Raw genomic sequence first — 26,074 nt, 5'->3', positions numbered from 1 at the left:
GGTTAGCACTTAGTTGTTTCTGCTATTATCTTATTTTGACTCATGGCATTCAGTGCATGATTTGATGTTACTGCTTTGTGGCAATAAAAAGCACATTCTCTCCAGCTGCTCACACCTGTGGCCATATTACAGATACGTATTTATATTTGTCTTCCAGACAGAAATTATGTGCAGGAAGACTCTTGTTTACCTGACCAACCAAGTGTACTTGAGGATATGGCAGACACGACTCCTTTGACTCATGATGATCTAGGCTGCCCCATCAGAAGAGACAGGCTTTACCAACAAGAAAACATGGGCGCTAAAGCCAAACCTCTGTCTGGACCACCTGTCTCTCCAAGCCTCTTCAGATCCCCCAGATCTAGTGCCCCAGAACGGCCATCACCAAAAGCCATCCAGGCCAGTATCAAGGAGTCGGCTACCTTGGCTGCAGCTATCAGCATGCAGTGGAAGGAAGAGGTCTCGGCCATGCGCCGAGAGCTAGCTGATCTAAGGAGGGACCTTTGTAAAGAGCTTCGTGCTTTCAACAGTAATTTCAACACTTTCACGCAGCATTATAACACATGGTCACCTCAAGGTGGCAACATGGCTGCTGGAGCTGGGGTAGACTTAAGCGGAGGTCTTGGGACAGGGACAGAACCAAGGGCAGCAGCAGGGGCAGGGGCAGGGGAAGGGGCTGGAGGACTTGGAACTTCTGCTGCAGATGGAGGCACTGGGGGAGCTAGAGAGAAGAAACCCCAAATATCGAAAGTGTCTGTGGGTACTCAGGCCAGAAGCAAGGTCCTGATCAGGCAAAGCACTGCAGATGCAGCTGTCAATTGTCCAGAGGAGAATGAGGAAAAGAAAGGCTCCCGCCGGAGTCTGCCAAAACAACTCTCTATGGACCCAAGTATCCTCGCCTGTCCACAGTCAATGTATGTAGAGAGTGCCATACCACTTTCTTTGGATCCAATACTGCCAGGCTCTGTTCGGGCAACAGAACCAGAGCCATTTGACTTGACCACTCTGACCTCTACAGCTAAACTAGAACCAGAGCCACCAGACCATGCAAATGTGAGTTCTTCTGACTTGGTAACTAATGAGCCGGTCACCACTCATGGTACAGTGCCAATTTCCACAGAAGCAGAGCTTGAGAGCCCTCAGGATTCAGTGACCAAGGCACAAGATATGCCAGTCTCTCCACAGCTAATAAATATAGGCCCAGCTAATGAGTCCATTTTAGATACTAAACCATCTCACCCTGATGACATGACATCCCCAAACTCAGAACTAATTGAAAGAGAACAAATGCAGCTACCATATCCAGTTCCAGTAGTTACTGTGTCTCCACCTGAGGAACCTGATTATATGTCAGATACAGACTCTCCAGATCCTGACACTGTGGAAAAGCCTGATCCAGTGTCTCCAGACCCTACTGCTGTGTCTGTACCATATTCAGGATCAGAAGATCCAGATCCTGCAGACCCAAAAGAATTAAAAGCAAAACCATCAGACTTACCAATGGTGTCTTCATCTGACACCATTAGTCAAGACCCACTCTCTGTCTGTGATGCACCCACACCGGATCTTGATACTGTTACACCACTTAATTTAGAGACTGACATCGTATGCCCGTCCATTGTGGTGTCGGAATACCTTGACAGAGATTCTCCTACAAGTCCAACTGACAGTGACACAAGTCCAGGTCCCATTGTCACCTTCCCTGATTATCCTTCTGACCCTTCCCCCGAGCAAATGACATCAGTCTCAATCTTTGCCTCCAGTTCAGTAGAAACTCAGCCTAACACTGAACCAGAGTCCCAAGACTCAGAGTGGCCACCCCTTCCCGAACCACTTGATACCACTCCAATATATCATGCCGATCTGGTCCACTTTGACTTAGTCATGCTGACTTCCTTGGATCAAGATGATCTTGACTCAGTGTTCATGGACCCTGAACCAGAGCCATTTGACCTGAGCGTTGACTCTCCATCTAATCCAGAGGATTTAGATCCACCTTTTTACCAAGCAGATTGTTCAAGTTCATCCTTACCCACTGTTGACCCTGCGACAGTGTGCCCCTTGGATCCTACGCAGTCAACAGAATCTGTCTGTTTGGATCCAGCTTTGGAGTATCACTTAGCTCATATGCCTCAGGATGTAGCCTCAGAATTACATGAATGCCCACTACCACAAGTCACTGTCACAATATCCCCTCCTAGTTCAGTATCTCCTGATACGTCTTTGGAAATGGACTACGGGCCCGCAAGCCCAACCACAGAACCTCTTCCACCAGATACAGATCCACCCCCTTCAGATCTCGAAGACATACCCACAGTGGAACTGTCCCCTATGGAGCCAGATGATGTTATTGAAGAAACACTGGAGTGTTTGGTTGTGTCCCAGGAGTATGGGGAACTTGTGGAAGAAGAGACCCCAGGAAGTATGGAGAGGTCATCAAGCCAGCAGGCCTTTCTGTGGTACAGGTGGCAGAGGAGGGGTCAGAGACGAGAATCAATGCGCAGGAGTGCCAGCGTTGAACTCTGGAGCGGGAGGTACGACTACAACAGTGCAGAAATCACATATGTGTCCCTCACTCTGTGAGCTCATACCTCATTCTCAGCAGACAAAATGTAGCTTAAAGTATATTTACAGCTCTCGGATTGTAGCTGCCAGTGTACTGTAGAGCAACATGCAGATCTAAATGTCATGTGAGCATTGGCATTCAAAGCAAGGACTTCCTAATACACAAACCTGCAGTAATATTCCAGGAAAAATAGACTGCACTGGTAGCAGCAAGAAACCATAATTCAAGGACTGCACCATATTGCAAGAATGTGATGAACCCATGGTGGTGACAAATTTACAAAACAACAGTGCTTCAAAAACATTTATTAAAAACAATATGAACTTTCTGAAGCTGTTGGCACCACTAATGTGAATTATCTTCCAGGACAGTACTGCCTTTTTTAATCATTGGATACACTTGTAATGAATGTTCTTGTTCAGTCAGTGTATTACATCAAAGACATTTTCCACAGCTATTTTTAGAGACTCTTTCAGAGCTCTGCTATAGACTACGGACAAGATGGCCTAATATATCGGCCCAACAGTCATTGCCGTAATGATGGAAACTCCCCTTTCCTTGACTTATTTTGATCTCTCTGTTTATTGTCACTCTAGTGTGGAGTGAAGTAAATCTTTGCAGTTATCATATAACTATAAGGACATACTGTTTACTATGTGAGCTGTTGGATGGACTCTGCAGGTATAAAAAAAAGGAAGTGATGCTGTGGAATGATGTTTGCACAATCCTAGACTGAGCTGGAATACTGTACTGTTAATAGAAAATAGAAACTAACTTGCATTATTTTAGTTCACGCTCAAATATGATTACAAACCAGTGCAGTTATGGTATGTAGCCCCCATGTACACACATCATGTAACCTACATGCACATACACTTTGCTTCCAAACATACAGCACATACATCAATTACTGTATATAAAGATGGACAGCATGTCATTTCCCAGACTTCTCTCATGCACTATTCTTACGCATACCCACAAAAAATAATGCATCACAATAGGTGTATAACACAGGTTATCATGAGCCAGGAATTTGTGTGTAACCCACATAACCGGGAAGGCTGCGATCAAATGACCAAGGTGCTGATGGAAGTATAAAGAGCGAAAGTCTGCATATGGAGGCAGGTTTGGATGGTGGCTGTGTCAAACAACACAGGACTTTCCACCAGGAGACCGGTGTTCAAAGCTGTGTGAGAACAAGTGAACTCTGAGTTATTTTAAGGTGTAGCATTGCCATGTTTCGTCTCCTGAACCTAATCTACTTGACTTTCCTGAACCCAACCAGTGTAACTTTATGTCAAATATGTAATTTTACATTAAGTACATAACTTTACTTTACATTATGTATGTAACATAATGACACTATTCATGGAGCACTAATTTGATAGATAATCATACAAGCCGTCATATGTGCATAAGATATGCACATATGACATATGACATATGACGTTCATAAGATATGCAAACCACTTTATATATGCTGCATCTCCCTACATGTGAAGCCAAAACATCTCAACTGCCCCCTGGTGGCTGGCTGCCACCATGTGACATGAGTCAAACTAAACATTTCAAAACAAATAAAAAACCAAAGATGGTTTCTGTCATTTTAGACAGTTCTTATCACGATGCATATATCAGTTTGTTTTTTCACTGAGTTTGGTTTCACTAAGTATTTGATGCTATAAAAAGGGGGTGTGGAGCCATAATTGACATCTGTGAGTGTCAGTTGGTGTGTTGAGCTGCTCATAATTGGGTTACATGGGTATTTTGGCAAGGACATGATACCACAGCTTCACTACACAATTGCTACTATGCAGACTCTGGCTCCAAAGTCACCTGCACTAGATAGCGGCATCCATATTCATGATATTTTGGCTTCATTTTTGTATAGTAGGAGGGAGTGGAAATGTTTTGTCCATCTTTTTATACAGTCTATGATACATACACACATATTTTCTGGACATTACGTATAAAAAAATAGAAATACGCAATCAATCCATTTAATTTGTCTGATAATCTTACTATAGTAATAACAGGCCTTGTTGAGAGGTGATACTGTATTTTTCATTGTTAGATATCATCTCAATGCTCAGGAATCAAAGACTGAGAATGTAACACTGGGACATTAAGTGAAATGACATGTAAAACTGTGTTTCTTCCTGAAATGAGGTGTACAACAAATGGCTATTTTTTAACATGTGACACTGACTGATGAAAATGATGTTGTAATGGTGCATGACAGTTGGCCTCAATATTTTGTGCATTTCATATTCAGTGCCTCATTGTAAGTATTTGGTTCTATTCATTGTTTCATTTTAATATTGAGTGCAATGAAAGGAGCCTACATACCACAGAAGATGCATAATTCTGTTACCAGCAATGAACAGCTAAAATGCCAGGCAAATCACAAGATATATCTGTGCTATCTGTCCAATTAATGGGCTCTATATGGAATCGTCCACTGAAGTCTGTGCTCTAATAAAGTGCGCTGGAACAGAAAGAATCTTTCAGCTGAACATCAGTGAAAGAGATTTTTCCTGTGGGTTGTTTTGAATTGAATGTGTGTAGAGCACTTTATGAAAGTTTGTTAAATTGACTGAATCTGAAAGGTTTTCAAAGGGTCGGAAAGTTAATTGGGTTGTACTGTTGTATTCATTTTGTTCATTTCACCGGCATCAAACTCACCACCATTTTCCTCCCTGGTCCCCTTCCATGTTTAACTTTTCATTTGCTAAATTGTTATCTAAAAGTGGGACATAATTTACCCTGTACTTCGTTGACATTATGTTTATTCATAAGCTATAATGCGAATAAACTGCTTCAGGATTCCGTCATGCAATAACCAACTATACTGGGATATAATAAGCCCTTTTCTTCCTGTGAACTTTGGAACAAAGGGAATGATGCTGATGAGTAGTTGTGAAATGTCTGCTTAATTGAAGGCAATTTGCAGAGAAAGCTAGACATGCAAACTCACCTTGTGTTTGATTACAAGATATACTGTTATATAATTAAAAGGCTTTACATCTGATACCAGTAACCTCAAAGCCACACAAGAAGAGTGAACTACTGAAAGTAGATGTATGCACAAGGCAATTCAAACAATTATGTTAACGTCAAACAGCTTAAGGTAGTGTACTAGGGTGGTAACCTTTGCAGAAACATTCTCCAATTACAAGGTTAAACAACACCAAATATTATGATCATGAATATGATCTTTCACTTCACCAAGTTCTTGACACAATATACTATACTGCATAAATTATATGAAAAATTTGGATTGTCACTTAAGCCCATGATGAGCAGCTGTATGTTAGCAGCTTTTAACTGGACTTTTTTTTTTTATAGATTTCAGATAAAATCTTCTTCCTAAATGGCAAAATGAATAAAAAGCAAAAGTCTGATCACACAGGACTGGTGTTATCGATAAATCCCTGGTTTGTGTCTCACAAGACCAACATCTGCAACTGATCTCACTGCTAAACCAAGGACGCTTAAACTCTTTTCTGAATATTTTTATATGGTCATCTCTGGCTGTTTCAGGTCAGTGGTGACAGCAAATTGGGCGCAGGGTCATGAAGCCAGGTCAGGTGATTTGTATTGACCCAAACTCAAACAGGGGCTCACTACATCTGTTTATACAGTAAACATCAGAGATTAGGTACAATCCTAGTAAACATTCAAAGATGAAAACTTGTAATTGTTTTAGTGCTGATTACATAATGTGCATCCTTTTCAAAATTGCATCCAATCAAGTTGCTCTGCTGAAAAAATGCACTTCCTAGTCAGTGGCATCTGTAATGAGTGTTTTCTTAGGGAGAATGTCTTAGTGTCTTCTTTGTTTTGATTTTGCTGTACATTCTTCTGTGCGGGATGATCCTCATAGCCTGCAGTTACTCTCTGAATCCGCTCTGTTTGTGATTTTTGTAATGTAAACAAATTGGACTTTATGTTTGGGCAGAAATGCCCACTTTTCTGAATATCCACCCCACTCCCTTGTTTTCAGGGATCCAGTTCTGCCTCCCCTCCACCTGCAGCATTGATTGGACTCCTCAGCAAACCCCAGGTAATCCAGCTACCTGGGGCATCCTCTATTGCACTATTTCAATTCAAGAAATACTAAAAAGAAGCACTAGTTGTCCTGTGGCAAGTTCCTGTTTAAATAATGTTGATGTTCTGCAGTTACCCACACATTCACCCATTAAAGGGGGGCCTATTATGCTCATTTTCAGGTTCATATTTGTATTTCAAGTTTCTACTAGAACTCTCTGTATTAACCCGTATTTAGCACCTGTCTCCAGAAAAAGCATGGTCATCTCTTATTGGTCACGGTTTCCAGGTATTCTGCATCTTGGCATCTTCTAAACTAAACTTTTCACAATCAGTCATGTTCTGGCAGGGATATGACCCAAAGTCAGAGAGAAAGTTGTAGCATTGGCAACCAAGATTACATGTTTCTCTGGTGATAGCATGTAGCTACATTTGGCAGAGTACTTATAGCCACAGAAATGTCTATAATGAAGTATAGCAGCAGTTTCTACTGTTAAAATATCCATAAATGTTTCTGAACTTAAATCTCCACATGCTCCATGAGGAATATGATCCAACATTAAGGAGAGATGAACAACTTTGGCAACCAAGATTACCAGTTTTCCTGTAGTTAGCATGTAGCTACATATAGCAATGTTCGTGCAGCTGAATGAGTGTAACACAGTATAGCTGTACATTCTTCCATTGCTTTTTAAACCAAAAGCTTCACAACAGGACATGTTCCAGCAGGAATATAATCCAAAATCGAAGAATTAACAACATCAGCAAATAGTTTTACCGGTTTCCTTCATGGTTGCATGTAGGTACATGTAGTAGTGTGACGTCAGCTTTTCTTGAAAGCATAAAAAAAAAACGTTATAAACAGACTATTCAGAACTGTCTGAAACCTGTAGTTTATGGTCACAGAGATTACTTTTACATATATTTACATAAATATTTATATATGTGTGTGTGTGTGAGAGAGAGAGAGAGAGCGAGACGAAAATAAGGAAAAGCATAATAGGTCCCCTTTAATGGTCTACAAATTACCGTGCGCAGTAATACACTCTAAATGACTGGCTGGAGGGTGCAGTAGCTCGACTAAACCTGCACTACACCTCCCTCCTCCTCCTTTGTTCAAAACTGTTGTCATGACATAGCTCAATCGTTAAAAGTGCTCCTTCCGCTGTGGCTTGACATATTTATGATAGCGTCACTTTCTGGAACCTGCCTAAAACATTCCTCCATCCCAAAGACTGCAATATCACATGAGTGCACAAACTCACGGAGGCACACACCACCCTTTGGATGTTTCTATTATTAGCTTCTGTTGTGCATTTTGGTCGACAGGAAACTGATTTGTTTTCATGCGGGGTGAGGTTAAGATCATAGTGACATGCATCTTACTGGTAACGTGCAGATGTGTCACCAGGAGCAAGAGCATTACTTAAAGACAGACTTGGGAGCATGACTTAACTTCACAACAGGACAGGACAACAGCTGAGGCATTATAGGCAAACAAAAGAACGTCCTTGATCCAATAATGAAGAACTGCCCATGAAATTACTTTATTTACTGCTATAGAGGTTTTTTGTTTGTTGCAAACAGTGCTTTTGTTCTTAGTGATTCATTCCAATCTTTAAATTTTTGCAAACCATCCAGGGTTGGTTAAGTGAGTTGGAGTAATGATTCACCCAGTCTGTTTTTTGTTATCTATTGTCGGCTATTTTTATATATTAATTTCTTTATTGTTTCCGTCTGCAACACAGTGCCAATAATAGAGTTGACCATCCATCTTCCTCTCCCTCCTTCCCTCCAGATCATTTACATATCCTTAAAAGCCTGGTGAAAAACAAACGGCTGCATTTCCTTTACAGTGATAAATCCAATCGGGAAGAAAGACTCTTAACGACATGTCACTCAACTCCCCACCTACCCCACCCCCATGTTAGCATACAAGCCAGTCCAGATAGATAGAGAGGTCCTAACAAAGATGGAGTGGTTGAATCACTACCTTTGTGTCTCGCGTTAATCAGACTCACTTGAACGTGTGTGTGTGTGTGTGTGTGTGTGTGTGTGTGTGTGTGAGAGAGAGAGAGAGAGTGGAAGAAAGAGATTAAATAGAGTATTCACACTGCACTGAGTATTTACTTGCCTCTGAAGATGCCGCTGTACTCACTGTACATACTGTTTTATAAAAGGAAAGATCCTGCTGTCATGGAGATGTTCATAAAGGCATATTGACAAATTTTAAGATGCTAAAAGGCTTTATATCCAAAATACTGGTTATCTATTCACTTGCATGCTGCATAATAAGTTATTCTGTGCTTCTGTGCTTTCATGGTGCACACAGAAATCAACGAGTACAATGTTGGAGCACTACCTCATCACTGGTTTTCTGCATGCAAGTTTTAGTATGTGATTAAACCACACCGTCCTCCCAAAAATCATCTGCATGGGTTTTCATTGCAAGCAGCTAATTGAGACACATATTAACATGAACTGTTAACCTGTAAAGGCAGTACTAATCATGTAGGGAGCAAAAGAGTAAGTCAGGTGATGTGGTATAAAGAGCAACAAAGTCAACATTGGTAGGAGGTTGTGGTGGATGACTCAACTTTTTCTGTTTGCCCCCCTTTGGTAGCAGAATAACATTTGGATCTATGTTCCCCAGGGGGCAAATTATTGTCACTCCCCACTTCCTACTTTGTTGAACTTGGTGTTTCCGTGTGGGGAGTGACCAGGTCAGAGTCTACACGCCAAATATCAAAGCTTTACGTACTCTACAATGACTTTATCTTCTACATGTGACTAACAGACTTCAACTAAGTTTTGTGTATTTTGAATTTGACGTATGTGTTTGTTTGAAAAGCATAATTCCTAATTCTTATCTTGCTTGTCCAAAATCTGACCATCCTTCATTTCACATTTAATTTTATCACCTAAATAAATATCAAAAGACATGCATGCTTGGCCATTGTTCCTTCACAAATTAATCAGATACATCTAATTAATGTAACTTTTTCATGCACTATGCATTTCCCCCCTAGCCATGTGTACTCACACTGATAAAGATAGAATAAAATATTAAAATGAGATAGGGCCACAAGATTAGGTAATATTGCAGGACATGCCTTGATATCGTGATTTAGCAGTGCAAACTCAAAGGTCTGTGTAATCAGTTTAATTACTGTGTGCAGTACCACTGTGAACCTGGGGCTTTTTGTGGGTATGGGGCCATTGCCTTGCCTAATTATTAATCCAGCCTTAGCTGACCACTTTGTCTAGTGAAACTGTCTGGCATAGTGTAGGCCATGATGTTAAATATGACAGTTTATTATAGTTTGCATAGTTGTGTCTGTGAACATGTCTTGTGGTTGTGCTTTCAGTCTGCACACTGCTTTTTTTCATGTTTTTGTTCGATAATAATATTTTTTTTAAACATTATTCAAAACTTTGTGAGTGAGGGAGGGAGGGAGAGGGGGGAGTGACTTAGTGAAGAAGTGCTGAGCCACTGGTGTCACTGCGTGATTGGCTGAGGAAGGAGGGAGTGAGTGAGTGAGTGAGTGAGTGAATGAGTGAGTGAGTGAGTGAGTGAGTGAGTGAGTGATTGGCTGATTGATTGGCTGAGGAAGGAGGGACTTAGTGAGTGACTGACTGACTGAGTTAGGGAGTGACTGAGTGAATGTGCACCGGCTGTGTTCACTTCAGGTGAAATCTAAATGCTGAGTAATACTGCCACTGCCAAGATGGGAGCAAGAATTATGATTCCCCTTTGCACGACTGGCTGGCTAATAATGGCTCTATTTTGGTCCTCCTGCTGAATCATGCCCCCTGAATGGGTCATCTCTTTCCTCCTTTGATCTCTCCTCACTCCCTGATTTATCCTCGCTCTCTATCGCACACACACATAAACTCTCTCACCCTCTCTTCCCATCTGCACAGATCCACTCTCCTCCTGTTCCCCCCTCTCACCTCTACATCTCTATTTTCTCTCTCTCCCCCCTCATCTTCCTTGTTCTTCCCTAAATGCATCTCTTCATCCATGAGAAGTTAATTTTGTGAATGGACAGCAGCATGAGTCATTGAGCCCCCGGAGCAGAACGCTCTCCATAGACCAGACATCTCTTTCTATTTATAAACACAACCAAAATATGGGAAAGACAGAGGCCAAAAGGTGTTGCAGGTTTGGTGGGGGTGGGGGGTATTTTTTACCATAAATGATGCTCTTTCAAAAGAAAAAAACAAAGAAAAACTTTCATTGGTTTGAGACAACAATGTGTTTGTTCAGGCTAAAATGTAATTAGGCTGAAATGCTATTAATTCTACACCACAACTTTTGGGAGCTTGCGTGGGGGCTGCTGCTCATTAGAACTCAAAATAGATCAGGTTTTGGTCTCATAAGGACTTCTTTAATTGCTTTGTGTGATGTAAGCATTTGTAAGACAGGAACAGAAACACAGAGTTCAACATGGTTTGCCTCTTTGTCAAGGAAAACGATAACCCATAACTTAACCTGCAGCGTGACTCAGTGTTCTTCCTCCTCGCCTTCTTTCTTTCTTGTGCTCTTGGCTCTGAGCTACCTGGCACTCTCTCAGCTTTGATCAAAACACACTAAACACAGCTTGCACTTCAGATGTTTCAGCCTTATAACCACACTGAGTGAGTTTTTTCCCTAAAAAGCCTTGCTTGAAGAAGAAAAAAAAAGACGCGTCAAGCTTAGGAGGCGCTCATGACCTGTTCCTCAAGTCCATCTCTCTGTGGATTAAGTCCATATTCTCATTTACACTTAAAAGAAAGTAATCCCCGCTCTTTCTGTCATGCAGTGGACAGAATAAGAAGATGAGAGTTGTCAGGCTTCCTTGAGCAGTATCTCCTCTCCAGGATCCTCCACACATGAGTACTTCTCTGGTTTTTCACCGTCATCCATGTCTGATGAGTGTCTCACATCACAGAGGCTTTGATGTTCTCTGTTACTCTATCGACTTATTCGTTATACAAAAAAAAAAAAAAATCAGAGCCTTTAAATAGTGTCTAACCATTCCCTCCCTGAGCACTGAAACTGAAAAGGAGGAAAAGTGTCTTTGCACTTGTAGAGAGATAAACACACCTCTCAAACAGAAAGTACTCTCGTATACCAGGAGCTCGGATCGATGAGATGATCAGCAGTTTGCCATAACTTACTTTTATACATATTGAGCAACCAGCTACATTTTATCAAGTTGTGAAACAAATGGTGTTGCTGCCTAATGTGCCATCATAATCGCTGTGATATATAAGCTCGCCACATATGCTAATGAGGTCATTAAGTAATAAAAGTGAGTTAATTAAGCAATGATATTAATTGCTAATACATCGGAAAGTACTTTCCTTTATTGGCTTGTTATTATATGAAAAATGGGCAGGAGTATATAGTGCCTGCATGATGTTTCTGCCACATAGTAATCCTGAGCAAGTAAGAATGCCTAGATTTATGCACATACCATGTCCCATGTTGCAGTGAAATAGATATTTGACTCTTTGGACAAAAACAGGCATGGTAAGACCCAGTAGATTCATTATGATTGTTACATGGATAGAACAGGTTTATTATTAACTGAATGATCAAACAGTACAGCAAGGAAGCACAGTAGTCAGTTGGTTAGATGGACAGATTGAAGGGGTTTAAATTTAAAGTTGTGTGATACTCAACATTTTCGGGTTTTTTTCAACAAAAAGAAAACCAACAATGAACTGATCCTTCTGTCAAGTTTCCTCTGTATATCCAAAGCCTTATACAGCTTAAATCTCTGTGCCATAAGTGTTTCTTCATTATCATCAACATGGCCACTGCAGTTTATTAAGAGCTAATGCCACAAATACTATCCTGCTTTCAAAAATACTTTCTAAAGCTCTAAAAGTGTAAAACAGACAGATCAATTCACTATTCCTTCTTATTTGAGGAAAGTATGCTAAGATATAGTGTCCTTACCTGCATGCTAGCTGGATTCTTGCATAGAATCAAAATTATATGAGAATTGTGAGATCACAGGCTTACATTAAAATCCACTTTGTCAGACATCAAGTAATGCGTTCGTGGCATCGTGTGAGGAGCTACTGGCAGCTACAGCCGTGGGTGATAACCCAGAGAAGCAGTTGTTAGTTCAAAACAACAGCGTTAGTTCCCAAAGAAGTTAGCATAGATCAGAGACCTGCATCGGATCAGGTTTGTCTTCAGTGTTTTCCAGGTTCAGTTCTGGGTGAAAACAAGATCATGCGAGTCGGATTGCAGGTGTTCCATGATAAATATATTCAAATAAAATTAAAATATTAATAGTTTAATTTAATGTTTTAATCCTCTGTCTGCTGATTTTGTATTTGGCTTTCAGGTGCGTTACTAACAGGCATGTTAACTGAGAAGATGTGTTGCTCAGAATAAGCAAAAAATCTTTTTAAAAATTCCTAAATTACCTTATATTATCATAGTTCTACATATATCATATGTTCCAACATGATCACATTAAACATACTGCCTAATCGAATTATTTCAGCAGCATAGGCTTATTATAGGATTTACAATTTTGGGTCGCCCAAGGATTCTTGTATCAACGGGTTGGGTTGCAGAACTAGTTGATCATATGTGCGGGTGGTGAGGCGGGTGCAATGTTTCACCTGCAGTTTTAGTTCAGGAGAAGGTCTTGAAAATCAGACTCATGCAGGTCTCTGGCATAAATACTGCAAAAGCAGATTTGTATCAGATTTGGAGTGTATTTCTTAATTAAAAGAAGAGCAAAGAACTGTACCAAAGGTTGTTTTTTTTGCATTCGCTCTCCTCCTGCTTTAGACGACACAAGACAGATGATTCATCCAATCATCTGCCATGTATTTTTTTTAAGCACCTGCCCTTTTCATAACAGTTTCCACTGACAGCTACTCAGATGGTTCTGTGCAACAAACCATCTGGTGCATCAGTTTTAAAATGTGCAGCTGTTTGAGGAAATGAGTTAGCCGTTTTTAAAATTACTTTTTATCAGTAGGAACATAAACTGTGGACTTGGGACTGAGTGCCGCTCACAGGGCTAGAAAGTCAGAAAGTACCAGGTCACAAACAAAAGAATTGTTGGTTTTGATTTTTATAATATTGCAAGCCTCGTCCTAGGTATGTGTGCATGGGTAGAATGGGGGTATGTGTTAATATTAATTTACCCAGCATTTTCTACAGGATGATGTCAAACACCAGAGGGAATATTTATGAAAAATTCCTGCTGATGGTTGACAACTGACTTCACTTTTCTCTTTCACAGGATGTGCTTTGGTTTTCAGAAAAAGATTAAGTCTTTAACCCTTTGAAACCTGAACAAATTAGATTAGACAAACAAATTTCTCTCAAAAACATGTGAAGAAGGCAATGAAGACCAAAAGAAGAAATGGCCCGAAAATTAGCAAGAAATTAAAAGGACAAGAAAATAACCAGAAAATTAGTAAAAAGAAAAAAAAAGAACAAGGGTAACAACACGCAAATGACCTGGGAAAAGTGCTTTAAAAGTTATGATGATTTTGTAATATAATTTACAATATGTAATTTTGATCATTATAAATATGGTTTTTCATTAGCTTTTAATTTTCCCACTAGCTTTTTTAAAAAAAATAATTTTCTAAATCTCCCAATTTCTTGCAATTTGCAGGACATTTTTACCAAGTTTCTCATTGCCTGTCATCCCCATGTTTTTGAAAGAAATCACACCAATTTGCTCATGGTTCAAAGGTTTCATAACTTGTGAAAGGCATTTGAAAGCAGCACAAGAGAAAGGATGTTGCTCCAGGTTTCAAAGGGCTAATTGTTGAATGTCTTTACAGACTGAATTTAGATGTTCTTACATGCCAAATCATGAAAACGCCACAATGACAGAAACATGATCATGTAAATACAGCAAGTCAATATCTTGAGAATGACCTTTTAAATAATTATGTCTTCCTGCCTTTTTTCAGCCATCACCTACACACCCAACTACAAGAAAGCCCCTCCTCCGGTCCCTCCCCGTACCACCTCCAAACCGCTCATCTCCATCACGGCCCAGAGCAGCACCGAGTCCACCCAGGACGCCTACCACGAGGGGAGGCACCCTCATGGTGGGATGTGGGCCCCTGACGGCCTCGGCCTGGGGCTGAACCCAGGCAGGGCCCTCTATAACTCCACCGACAGCCTGGACAGCACCAAGGCTGTGACCATCGCCATGGAGGCAGCCGGAGTCATGGCTGGAAAAAGACATCCGTCCACAGACAGCCACAGCTCGGTGCTCACCTGCGACAAGGCCGTCCTGGTGTCCAAGGCTGAGGAGTACCTGAAGACACCTCGATCCTCTATAGGGATACAGGTTAGTCTCATGTCTCAGTGGGCTAAATGAGAAAATCTCAATGGGCCTCATGCAGGAAATGATATACAAACAAATGTTCATATTTTTTTCCCTATCTGCAGTTCTTATCTTGGTAGTACTCACTGATTTCTGGGATTTAATAATGTTTTCTTATTTTTCCTCTTTTCTTTGGTAAGAATATGTTATGAGTGGTTGAGGACACTCATACTAAAATAGTGGAAAAACATCTCATTTTCACAGTCATCAAATCTTTTCTCCAACAGCGGGAAGCAGAAACTTTAAAGTAAAGGAACTTTTTTTTTTTGAATGCATGAATATCATATAATCAAATATAGATTATTATATGTTTTACAGTTATTATAATGATTGGATTATAAAATTTGTGCACCAAAGAAATATCAGTACCACTGAACCCAATTACTGTAATTTCAGTTCCTGTGTGTCCCCAGTGGTGGAGTGCAGCTAAGTACATTTACTCAAGTACTGTACTAAGGTACAGATTGAGGTAATTTTCCATCACTTAAGTGTTTTAATCTCATGCCACTTTCTACCTCGACACTTCTGATGGAAATCTTGCACTTTTTACTCAACTGCAGTCATTTGATAACTTTAGTTAGAGGCTACTTTAAAAATTGAGATTTTTGTACACAAACCATGTGAAAATATACAAATGCAGCTGATTCGATAAGTCAGTCGATTACAGAAATAATTTGCAACTATTTTGGTAATTGTTAAAGTCAGTTTTCATGCAGAAACATTTCATTGTCTCAGCTTCTGATGATTTGCTGCTTTTACTTTTATTTATTTTAAGTAATTAAATTGATTTAAAATATTCTGCAGTGAGCACCTTTACTTTTAATACTTGAATAAGTTTCCTGATTGTACTTACTTTTACTTAAGTAACATTTTCAATGCAGGGCTTCAACTATTTACAGAGTACTTTTACGATGTGGTATGAGTACTTTTACTTAAGTAAAGGATCTGAACACTTACTCCACTGCTGCTGCTGACATGGCATTTACAGCATCACAAATTTCACTGCTGGGTTTTGATTTTGATTTTCCCTTAACGCAGAAGTTCTTCTTACAGCCTTTTTTTGGTGGCATCTCTCCAAGTGGCAGAGTATTTACACACAATGCAACATCTGCCCTTGTATAGTTAGGGACATCATTTCATTACTTATGATCAAGTGGGTTCATCAGTGAACACACCTGGGAAAGAGCAGATACTTTTACAATGTTAGGAGAAAATATAAGAGAAATTTAACTGAGTCTTGCTGCATGAGGCCCACTGAGCACTAAAATTTTTACAACTCAGACCTATGCCTGGTTGCATAACTATACAGCATACTCACACACACACACACACACACACACACACACACACACACACACACACACACACACACACACACACACACACACATACATTCCCTTCCAGAAACACTGCTCTCTTTCAGCAGCTAAAAATAGCAAGAGTGAGTCATCTTACCGCAATCCATCAATTAAGATTCAACTCATGCTGGAACAGGTTTTGGTGAATGGAAGTTCACTCCACAGTTCATTCACTGCCTCTCCATTTACTGTACCAGTTTCTCTTCAATCTCACCGTCTTCATGCTCCCTCTCTCCATCTCTTTCTTTCTCTTTTTTCTCTTTGTTTCTCTCCATCTCCTGCTCTGTGTGACCTTATCTTGGATTTGTCTACCTCATTCTCTGTTATAAGCAGAGGTTCTGCTGTTGTTAATCTCCAGTCGCAGTCTAAAGGTTGCAGAACAAAAATTGAGGTATCTGTGGCGGCTCACACCATCACCTCTGGGCCATTTGTGGTATTTTATCAATTCAGAATATCAAATTTATTGTGTGGATTTGAAACCCATTGTAAACCATTCTTCATCATCATTATTTCCCCTGGTCCACATCTAATTTCTTCTATTAATTTCCCCCCTGTATATTCAGTATTTTATGCTATTTACTCAAAGACCAGGGGAAAGCTAAACCTGAAAACCTTTCAAATATTTGAAGAAAAAAAAAGCAGACTACTCCATTAATCTTATTCTGGAGGTGTTTGAATTTCGAGTTTCTTGTAAAAATAAATCAAGCGCACCTTGAAAGGGTAATTACTGGGGGGTTTTTTTTCCAGGTGATATTAAGAAAGTCCTTTAGCTTATGATCGGCCTAACACCCAAATTACACAGAAGCCACTGACTGTCAGATGTTGCCATCGGGGAGTCAGCCAGCGAATAAATGATCCCTTCAAAGTCAATTGATCCCGCTACACTCACTGCGCTGTTATATCACATCCAAACTTAGAGAATACCCAGCAGGGAGTTTTGCCCAGATATTACATTTCACTGTAATGTGTAAATTGGAGCAATTAAAAATAGCCTCCAACACATTAGTTCTAGCAGCCCATTAAAATAATGTACTGTAATTTATCCCGATGAGAAACCTCCACCACAGATTTTTAGACTTTAACTTGGTTCTACAGACCAGAGAGTTACAGTTGAAAAACAGAAAAATGTCTTTGTAAAACCAAAGACCACGGGGGGCACTATTTGGCATTGAAATAGTTTCCGAATTTTGTGTCTTACTGATATTTTAGATGGACCCCTTTTGGTCTCTAGATTCAGACTAAAGGTTTTATATAGAGAACCCCAGGAATGAGTCCTAAAACACAGAAATTAGTTAACATTTCAACACCTCCTGTTCCCTCATCTCAAAATGCATTTCACGTTTTTTTCTACAACATAAAATACGTCAGTAAATGCACCACTCGCAAGACCAAATCCAATGTACACCTAAAATTTAAACTGAAACTAAAATGAATATGTGTAAAATAAGCCGGTAGTCTCAGCTAACACAACAACAGAGCCTGTATCTGAGCCATCATCGATTATCACTAATACATGTAAAATGCCAGCCATGTTTCACAAAAACAAGTGCTAGGGGAGGAATCAGTTGAATGTAATTGCAGGTTTCACAGTAACCAGGTTAAATTCATTTCCTGCAGCATGTAAACATCATGATTTACTCAGTAAAAACACTAATTCATCGCGCATTCATTCATTGCTCGCTCTGTCCCCAAAGTGTTCACTCCCAGACTCATTTATTGATCATATGACTTCTTCATTCTTTTACTCGCTGTCTTGCTCATCTACAGACTTACTAAATAGACAGATCACTCTATCTCTTTCTCTCTGGGAAACTTAATACCACAAACACATACAGCAGGTATAGTTTCCTATAAGCCAAGGTCACAGTCAGTCATCCAGGGATGATCGGGCTATCTAACCACACTGATGAGAGCTGATTTCAAGAAGCAGAACTGCAACAAAAACCTCATTGTCATGCTTCACCAAACTTCACGGTGGGCAACACACAGTCTGGGCACCACCTTTCCAAATCAACACACATGCAGCTGCTCTGATTTAGCTCACTCATTACCATCAGAGAGGAATACAGATCGAATAGAGTGTGTGAGATAAGTGTGGAGCGGAGGGAGCAGGACACTGACTGCTGAGAGGAAGTGAAGGTGAATTAAAGAAGGGAGTAACCAGGGAGCAAGTAAATGTGTTTTTATGTATGTGTGTGCGTGTGAGAGTGAGAGCGACAGAGAATTATATTGGCTTTCAAATTGGCTCCAGTGATGTGTGTTGAGTCCATAAGCACTTTTAATTACTAGTGCAGGTGCAGGCAAGGTCTAAATTTAACAGAAACATCCAGGAGGGACAAAAATATGGAGAGGGCAGCTTTTGCCTGGCAGCAACGTCAAGATCACTCAGTTCATGACTTTGAGGGAGGGGGATCGGGGGATCGATACTGTATAGATACATTAAATAAATTATAAATATTGCAGTGAAATTAAATTTTTAAATCCACAAAATAAAGAAAACTCCGTCCGTTTGTCTGTCTGTCTGTCTGCATACATTTTTCTCTTCGATGGTTTGCCCAATCAATCTGAAACTGCACATGGGCACTGAGAATTGCCATAGGTAGAGATAATAGACTGTACTTACCCCCGCTATGCTGAAGAGAGGCTAAAATATCCGGGTATTGCCATCTTGCACTGGTGATGTCATTGGGAGCTGGAGTCGGCGCAGTAACGATGTCCACGGTGGGGGTGTTCCCGCTGAAACACCCGTTCAATCAATCGCGAGCAGCTGTCAATCATGGCGATAAATGCCATTTTGTAAAATGTAATAATTGTAATTGTAATCATTATTCAAAACTGAACCTATAAAAACAAACACTTGAACAAACATCAGAGTGATGAGAACTACCTCCAGTGTCAGACACCATCTTTGGGAAAAATTTGTTTGGCCTCAACTTTGAGCTTTTTGTTTGGCCTGTGTGCCATTCACTAACATGGAGGGGCAGGCTTTATGACCTATACTGCAGTCAGACACCAGGAGGCAATTGAGACTGAAAAGTTACACTTTGGGGGAGCTGTCACATTGTCCATCTTTATATACAGTCTGTGGTAGAGACTGACAAAGCCCTTTGTCTCATTCAGCCACTGCCCGTGCCCTCTTCATAATACTTCATAAATAACACTGACTTGCTTCTTCTTCCTCTGCCCATGGATTCATTGAGTGAAAACGCATGGTCAAAGGTGGAATTGCAGCATGAATGACAGAAATAAAGCCCTATTTTTTTTTCATTCTTACACAGCAGTTAAAAAACTTTGTTGTTACAAAGCCATTTTTTATTTATTTGCATTTTTGGAAAAGTATGCACCAGTGTATAAGTCTGTGGTCTGCACCAGGTTGTGGCGCACACATCCCCTGAAGTCTGCATGTAGTTGCAGTGCACATGTTCCCAGGTATGGACTAGAAATAAATCAATTGCTTTTTCCATCCACAAGACACAATGTGCTGCAACAACATCGACTGAAGTGAGTTGAGCAAACTGAAAACCTTTATCTTTTTAGATAAAAAGAAGCGTTGGAGTATTTCTTTGGGGACATAATTTCCAGTTGATAAAAGGTAATCAATCACAATATATAGCGATATATGTTACTGCATTACAAAGTATATTGTGAACCATTTCATATTGCAATAATATTATATCATGATTTAAATGTCCTTATAATATCAGATTGTGGGACCTCTGGTGATTAACACCCCATGACAAAAGCACGTATATCAAGGCAAAGCTGTGTCATGCGCCATTACGTTCAATTCTTGTAATGTGTGCATGTTTGATATTAGAGAGAAGAACATCTGCAAAGTTTCTCTTTATGTGCGAGATGCAGTCTAATTGGTTAGGATTTTAAAACTCCTATAGCCTGAGCTCCATTTTATTCTGGCAATTGGGTCTTTTGGAAGAGGAAAAAAAATGATGATTTTGACTTATTTATTTATTTGTTTGTTCATTTTTTATTTAGGTGGAAACCAGAAAATGTAAACTCAGTATGTTCAGTTTTACCTGCTTTAGATCAACAAAAATAAAGACATTTATAGGTTATTGGCTCTACACCAGAACTGTATTCCTTGCAGTAGAGGATTACATATGAGCATTTAGACCCTCATGTTGGGAAATAAAACCGTAATAATTCATTTAATGAGACAAATTCTTAATGATTTTCCAGGAATTTTTCTGAAAATTGTTACCAGGGGAATTTCCTTGAGACAACTGCTCAATAATATATATATGTATATGATTTGATTGCTAACTCAATGAATTATATAACACATTCAGATACTGCTGTTTGATAGTTTGATAATAGCTACCATTCAGTTAGTAGAAAAGATGACAATCGTGTTGCAGCGGGCAACTCTGAGCAAATATTGATTTATCTACAGTGCAGACAGCTTCAGCTGCAGCAACATCATATCATTTGGCCAATCAGTCAACTTCACCTACTACTGGAGGTATAATTAACCTGAATTAGCCTGCTTCTGTATTGATTTGCCATTTCCTTTTTGACATGCGTATCTAAGAAAAGGTCAGCATGTCTTTAATCTCTGATCTTTGACCTTGCGGACGTGGTGTTATCTGACTTCCTGTCGTCCTTAAGGGCCACTTTACAGCCACCTCAGATGCACTTTTGCCACCCTAAAGCTAAGACGTGTTTGTGTTCTGAAGTATTGATTGATGGATGTCCAAAAATAGTTTTAATTGGAGCCATGATGAGGTTGCATAAAGAGGGAAGTCAAAGCTTTTAACCTTAAACGCAGTCATTGGCTGGGAGAAGTCACCAGGTGGTGTTTGTTTGCTTTGGATGAAAGGCACAGTTGCTCTCTTCAACTTCTTGCTGATGCTCACAGTTTCCACACCTGTGCTGACGCTGTGACTGTGATTACTGATGCAGTGTGTGTGTGTGTGTTAACGTGTGTGTGCACTCTGAGTCCGTATCTCTATGTAAGTAGACCAAAACATCTTCAGGGTAGGTAAGCCTATTGGACATAAATCTCACAGCTTCCTGGATGTTTTGTCCTCCGTCAGTCCTCATCCATCACCGACATGAAACTCATTGTCTTTTCATGAGGTGGACTTTGCTCTGCTTCCAACACAAAGTAATGGAGGTCAGCTCAGCAAGCTGCTCCACACTCATCTCCTCCCCGCTAACAGCTTCTCTCAAATGGCCTGACAGAATACAAAATGGCTTTCCAAAAATGTCACTCCCCAGCTTTAAGACTGACCACACCAAAGGTAGGGTTGACATTTTCCCACAACAGCAGCACAGCCTATTTTGAACTAGTGCCTTTGACTCACTCTTTTAGTCATAATATGACACTGAGCTGGACATTTATTGTCAGCGGCTCCAAAGGTCTCATGTGGACATTTTTGGATGTCAATCAGTCTGGTGGAAAAGGCAGGAATGATATTCCTGGGAATATACACAGATCAGCATTTGCTTTTTATCACCTACATACACAGAAGCTAAATCAAGTTTTGCATGTATTTAACCCTGTAGAGCCTGGATCAACATTAGTTTTGTTGTGCCGTGTTCTAACACCTTTCACATTAATACCTCTGGAACCTGAGAAAATTGGTGTAAAATTCTACTGAAAAAATTGGGGAAAAGGCAGTGAGCAACTTGGCAAGAAATGTTGGCAAATAGCATAAAATGAGGTGACAAGAAAATGAATTGAAAATGATCTATGGGTGATTATTCAATATTATCAAAAATAGGGAAAACTATATTTGTAATTTTTATAATTACATATTTAAAATTGTGTTACAGAAAATAATACTTTTTTATTTAATCTATTCTATTTTGTTTTTGCTTTATTTATTATCTGTTTTTATTTTATTTCATTTCATTTTATTCATAGCACTTTCTTCAGATCACTTCCTTGTTTCCTTTTGTTTTTTTACTTTCTCTTTTTTAAAATTACAGATAATTTTCTTGTAACTTTTTACTAGTTTCTTACTAATTTTTGTGACATTTCTTATTATTTATTATTATTTCTTATTAAATTGCTCAATACCATCTTTCCATGTGTTTGAAAGAATCAAGCCATTTTCAGGTTTTAAAGGGTTAAATGTAAACCAAAACACTGGACCGCAGCCATACATCTCTCTAAATATCCAGCCACCCTGCACCATCAAAAAAAACTCTCCATTTCTGGTACAGCTACAGTGACAAAAAAAACAGCTCAGTGGGCTCTAAAGAAAAAGTACTGAAATGACAAAAAAGACAAAGAAAGGCTTAAGACAGCCAAAGAAAAGGAAAAGATTGTGACAGTAAGCCAACAAATTGTGAACACTAGACAAAGAGAGAAGTGAAAGCTACGAAATTAAAAAGGAAAGAAATGAGCAATTGGGGAAACAAGGGGGAAGTGGCAGATAGAAAAGCGTAGCATAAATGGTGAGCACTGACAGAGTTTCCATAAAGACAGTAAAACATGGGGCTCCGGGGAGCGGCGCAGACAGCGATAAAGAGTCTCTGAGCCCGGGCTCCTGGATCAGGATCGCAGCCATGCAGGAGCATGGGATCATCATCAATCACTCTTCTTCCCATCCGATAATATCTACTAATGTTGCCCCATCTGTCACTGCGTGGTCACACAGTTGTGGATACTTGACAAAGACCAATCCATGCTACCTTACTTTAAGTAGTGTTTTTTTTTTCAGAGTTTAATTTAAAGTCATGTATCTGGCCACATGATGTATATATGTCCAGTATTGACAGTCATTTTGCTTTGTTTGTTTCAACCGACTTCTCAGAAATATATCGAGCAGGTAGTGTATAGCAGGTGTTTCAGAGCTTTTTTACTAAAAACGCTGCCAGTATTTAAGATGGATGTTGATGAGAATGGTGTGAGCAAACTGAAACAGTAACGTTTAGGGCTGTAAGACTCAACAATGAGCTAAAAGGTGACAAAAAAGCTCCATAAAGCGGAGGGCGACTGCAAAGTCAGGTGATAATTCTTTGGGTTCCTTGTGACAAGCATGCCTCCTCCCAGTACAAACAGTGGTGAATTATACAATGTATATTAACTCAAGTACTGTACATAAGTATGAATTTTAGTTACTTGTACTTTTCTAGAGTATTTTCTTTTCATGACACTTCATGCTTCTACTCCACTACATTTCAGAGGGACTTTTTTTTCTTCATTATACCTGTCCGACAGCTTTAGTTTTCAGTGACTTTACAAAGTAGGATTTTTTGTTTAAATAAAAACATAAGATAAAAGCATAAGAACAGCTTGTAAAATATGTTTCTTTTCATTAATTGAAATAAATATGGCCACAAATCATGATTATATATTTAAAATGATTTTGGTATAATTTAAGCACTTTTTTGTTGTTTGTTTGTTTGTTTGTTTTTTCTTTGTTTTATTTTTCCATTGTTGTGTTTTTTGTTGTTTGTTTGTTGTTGGGGTTTCTCTTTGCTAATTTTCAGGTGATTTTCCTGTACTTTTTAATGTCTTGCTAATTTTGGGTCATTTCCTTTTAAGTTTCTCATCGCCTTCTACCTATGTTTTTGAAAGAAACAAGCCAATTTTCCCAGGTTTCATCTGGTTAAAACAGACAAAGAATGGTACCATTTAACTACATAGTCTACTTACTTACTTATGGTAGAAGTACAAATATGAAGAAAAAAATGACAGAATCATCAAAAACTGTCAGGTACAAAGCTCTGCTTCTGAAACTCTCCCGGTCAGGTATGATGCCGTGCAGATGATGGACCAATACCGGGTCACTTGAGCATACAGTCATAAATGTGCACAGAGACACAGAAAATACTATAAAAATATGTTGTAATATGTCACACTTTACCCCAAACCTGAATCAATTACTTAAAAAAACAGCGAAGCAAATGTGATCAATCATATAACCTTAAATTGAGATTCACACATATGTTGCTCAGGTGATTATTTTCAACACAGCACTGTAGCACGGCAACGGTTTAATAAGCCGTAATATTATAGATATTACAAAAAATGTGGTCTACCTTCAACATTTGTAACTAGAACAAACTTTTTTAGATATTAGATAGTGTTCAGTATAACATACAGCACATCCTCCCTTAGATCAATTTCCGTAGAAAACGAAAATCCTCTGCCGGAAACCTCTTCAGTCTTGTTGCCTTTGCTGCCTCCATAAATCATACGGTGTTTACTTTCTGACAGGCTGTGCACAGTTAAGGTGCTCTGTCCAGTCCCAAACCAATAAACCCAGAAGCACTGGGGAATGGAAGCACACATAATGAGAAGCACTGTTGGTTTGTATCATTTCTTCACATTAGGTGGAAGCAGCTACGGACTCTGAATCTGAAAGCAAAGGTTCGCGGGAGTACCACTCTGTTGGGATCCAGGTGGAGGACAACAAGAAAGGGTGAGATAATAGTTCTGGGATTTTAAGCACATTACAGGACCTCCATCTATGGTGTTTTCTTCCTGTGTATTTATGTGTGTGTTTGTTCATGTGTGTGTATGTACCTCAGACAGGGCAGGTTCAAACGCTCCAACAGTGTGACTGCAGCCGTGCAGGCTGACATGGAGCTGGAGGGCTTCCCAACCATGGAGGACAAGGGCCTGCAGTTCGGTGGGGGCTTCCAGCGTCACTCGGAGCCCAGCACGCCCACCCAGTACGGGGCGGTGCGAACTGTGCGTACCCAGGGGCTCTTCAGCTACCGCGAGGATTACCGTACCCCTGCTGAGCCCCCCAGCCCCAGAGAGACCACCAGTGAGACCACCTGGCAGCTGGAACCCCCCTCCCCACGGGAGAACTCGACCCCGACGGGCGAGTCTGGCAGGGCGTCCCCTTCCCTGAGGAGGGATGGGAGCTGGTTCATGCAACTGCTCCACACGGAGACCAAGAGGATTGAGGGCTGGTGTAAGGAGATGGAGGCAGAGGCTGAAGAGAACGACCTGTCAGAGGAAAGTGAGTGACTGAAAGCTTCATAGACATCTGATATAAGGCTACTTTTGTGCAAGCAGATTAAAAGATGGATTTTTTTAATGCATTGAACTGAATGTGTGGCACTGTATTGTATGTATTGTACTTGAAATGCTGTGTGTGTGTGTGTGTGTGTGTGTGTGTGTGTGTGTGTGTGTGTGTGTGTGCGTGCGTGCGTGCGTGCCTGTGTTTGTGTGTTTATGTGTTTTTCAGTCCTGGGCAAAATCCGAAGTGCAGTGGGAAGCGCTCAGCTGCTCATGTCTCAGAAATTCCAGCAATTCTACTGGCTGTGTCAGCAAAACCTGGTGAGAAACCCATCAAAGAGAGAGAGAGGGGGACTGTGTGTGTGTGTGTGTGTGCGTGTGTGTGTGTGTGTGTGTGTGTGTGTGTGTGTGTGTGCGTGTGTGTGTGTGTGTGTGTGTTTGAGACTTTGTTTGAATTGATTTGTCTTCCTAACTCAATTTTTCATTTGCTGTCCTTCATGCTAACACTAGCTCAGTGAAGGTTTGGTGTTGTTAGAATCACTGTAGGTCAACTGAATCATGTAGTAACAGCAGAAGCTTTCATTTTAACAGCCCTAACCCCTGTTTTGATCTTCAGCCCATTTCTGTATAAAAGTAGATTTATGTAGACATCGCAACTTTGGGTCATTTGGGGGTTTTGTTTGATCTGAATGATTTTAGATAAACAAAGTTTTAGCTTTCAGAATATACAACTCTATTTTGCCAAATTCGCTGATAATTACAATTTTAAAGCTTGTAAAGGCACGAT

General features: G+C 40.0%; 1 protein-coding gene across 8 annotated transcripts in view; it reads left to right on the top strand.

The window, feature by feature from the left end:
- The window catches only part of dlgap2a (discs, large (Drosophila) homolog-associated protein 2a), a 199,601-nt gene that overhangs the window by 158,490 nt on the left and 15,037 nt on the right, over positions 1–26,074 (top strand). For 6 of the 8 annotated variants that reach the window (XM_088087247.1, XM_088087246.1, XM_088087249.1 and 3 more), the window contains 5 exons: positions 6,573–6,632; positions 14,564–14,949; positions 24,651–24,739; positions 24,849–25,288; positions 25,517–25,608. In XM_088087247.1, coding sequence (XP_087943373.1) covers positions 6,573–6,632; positions 14,564–14,949; positions 24,651–24,739; positions 24,849–25,288; positions 25,517–25,608 — 1,067 coding nt within the window. The remainder of the gene's footprint in view (positions 1–6,572; positions 6,633–14,563; positions 14,950–24,650; positions 24,740–24,848; positions 25,289–25,516; positions 25,609–26,074) is intronic. The other 2 variants (XM_088087252.1, XM_088087248.1) reach the window with 1 other exon arrangement.

This window comes from Plectropomus leopardus, chromosome 14 (genome assembly GCF_026936395.1).
Source record: "Plectropomus leopardus strain MGB_pleo_1.0 chromosome 14, ASM2693639v1, whole genome shotgun sequence".
NCBI lineage: Eukaryota > Metazoa > Chordata > Actinopteri > Perciformes > Serranidae > Plectropomus > Plectropomus leopardus.
Note: the sequence above shows the minus strand (reverse complement) of the source record. Positions and strands in the feature narration are given on the sequence as shown.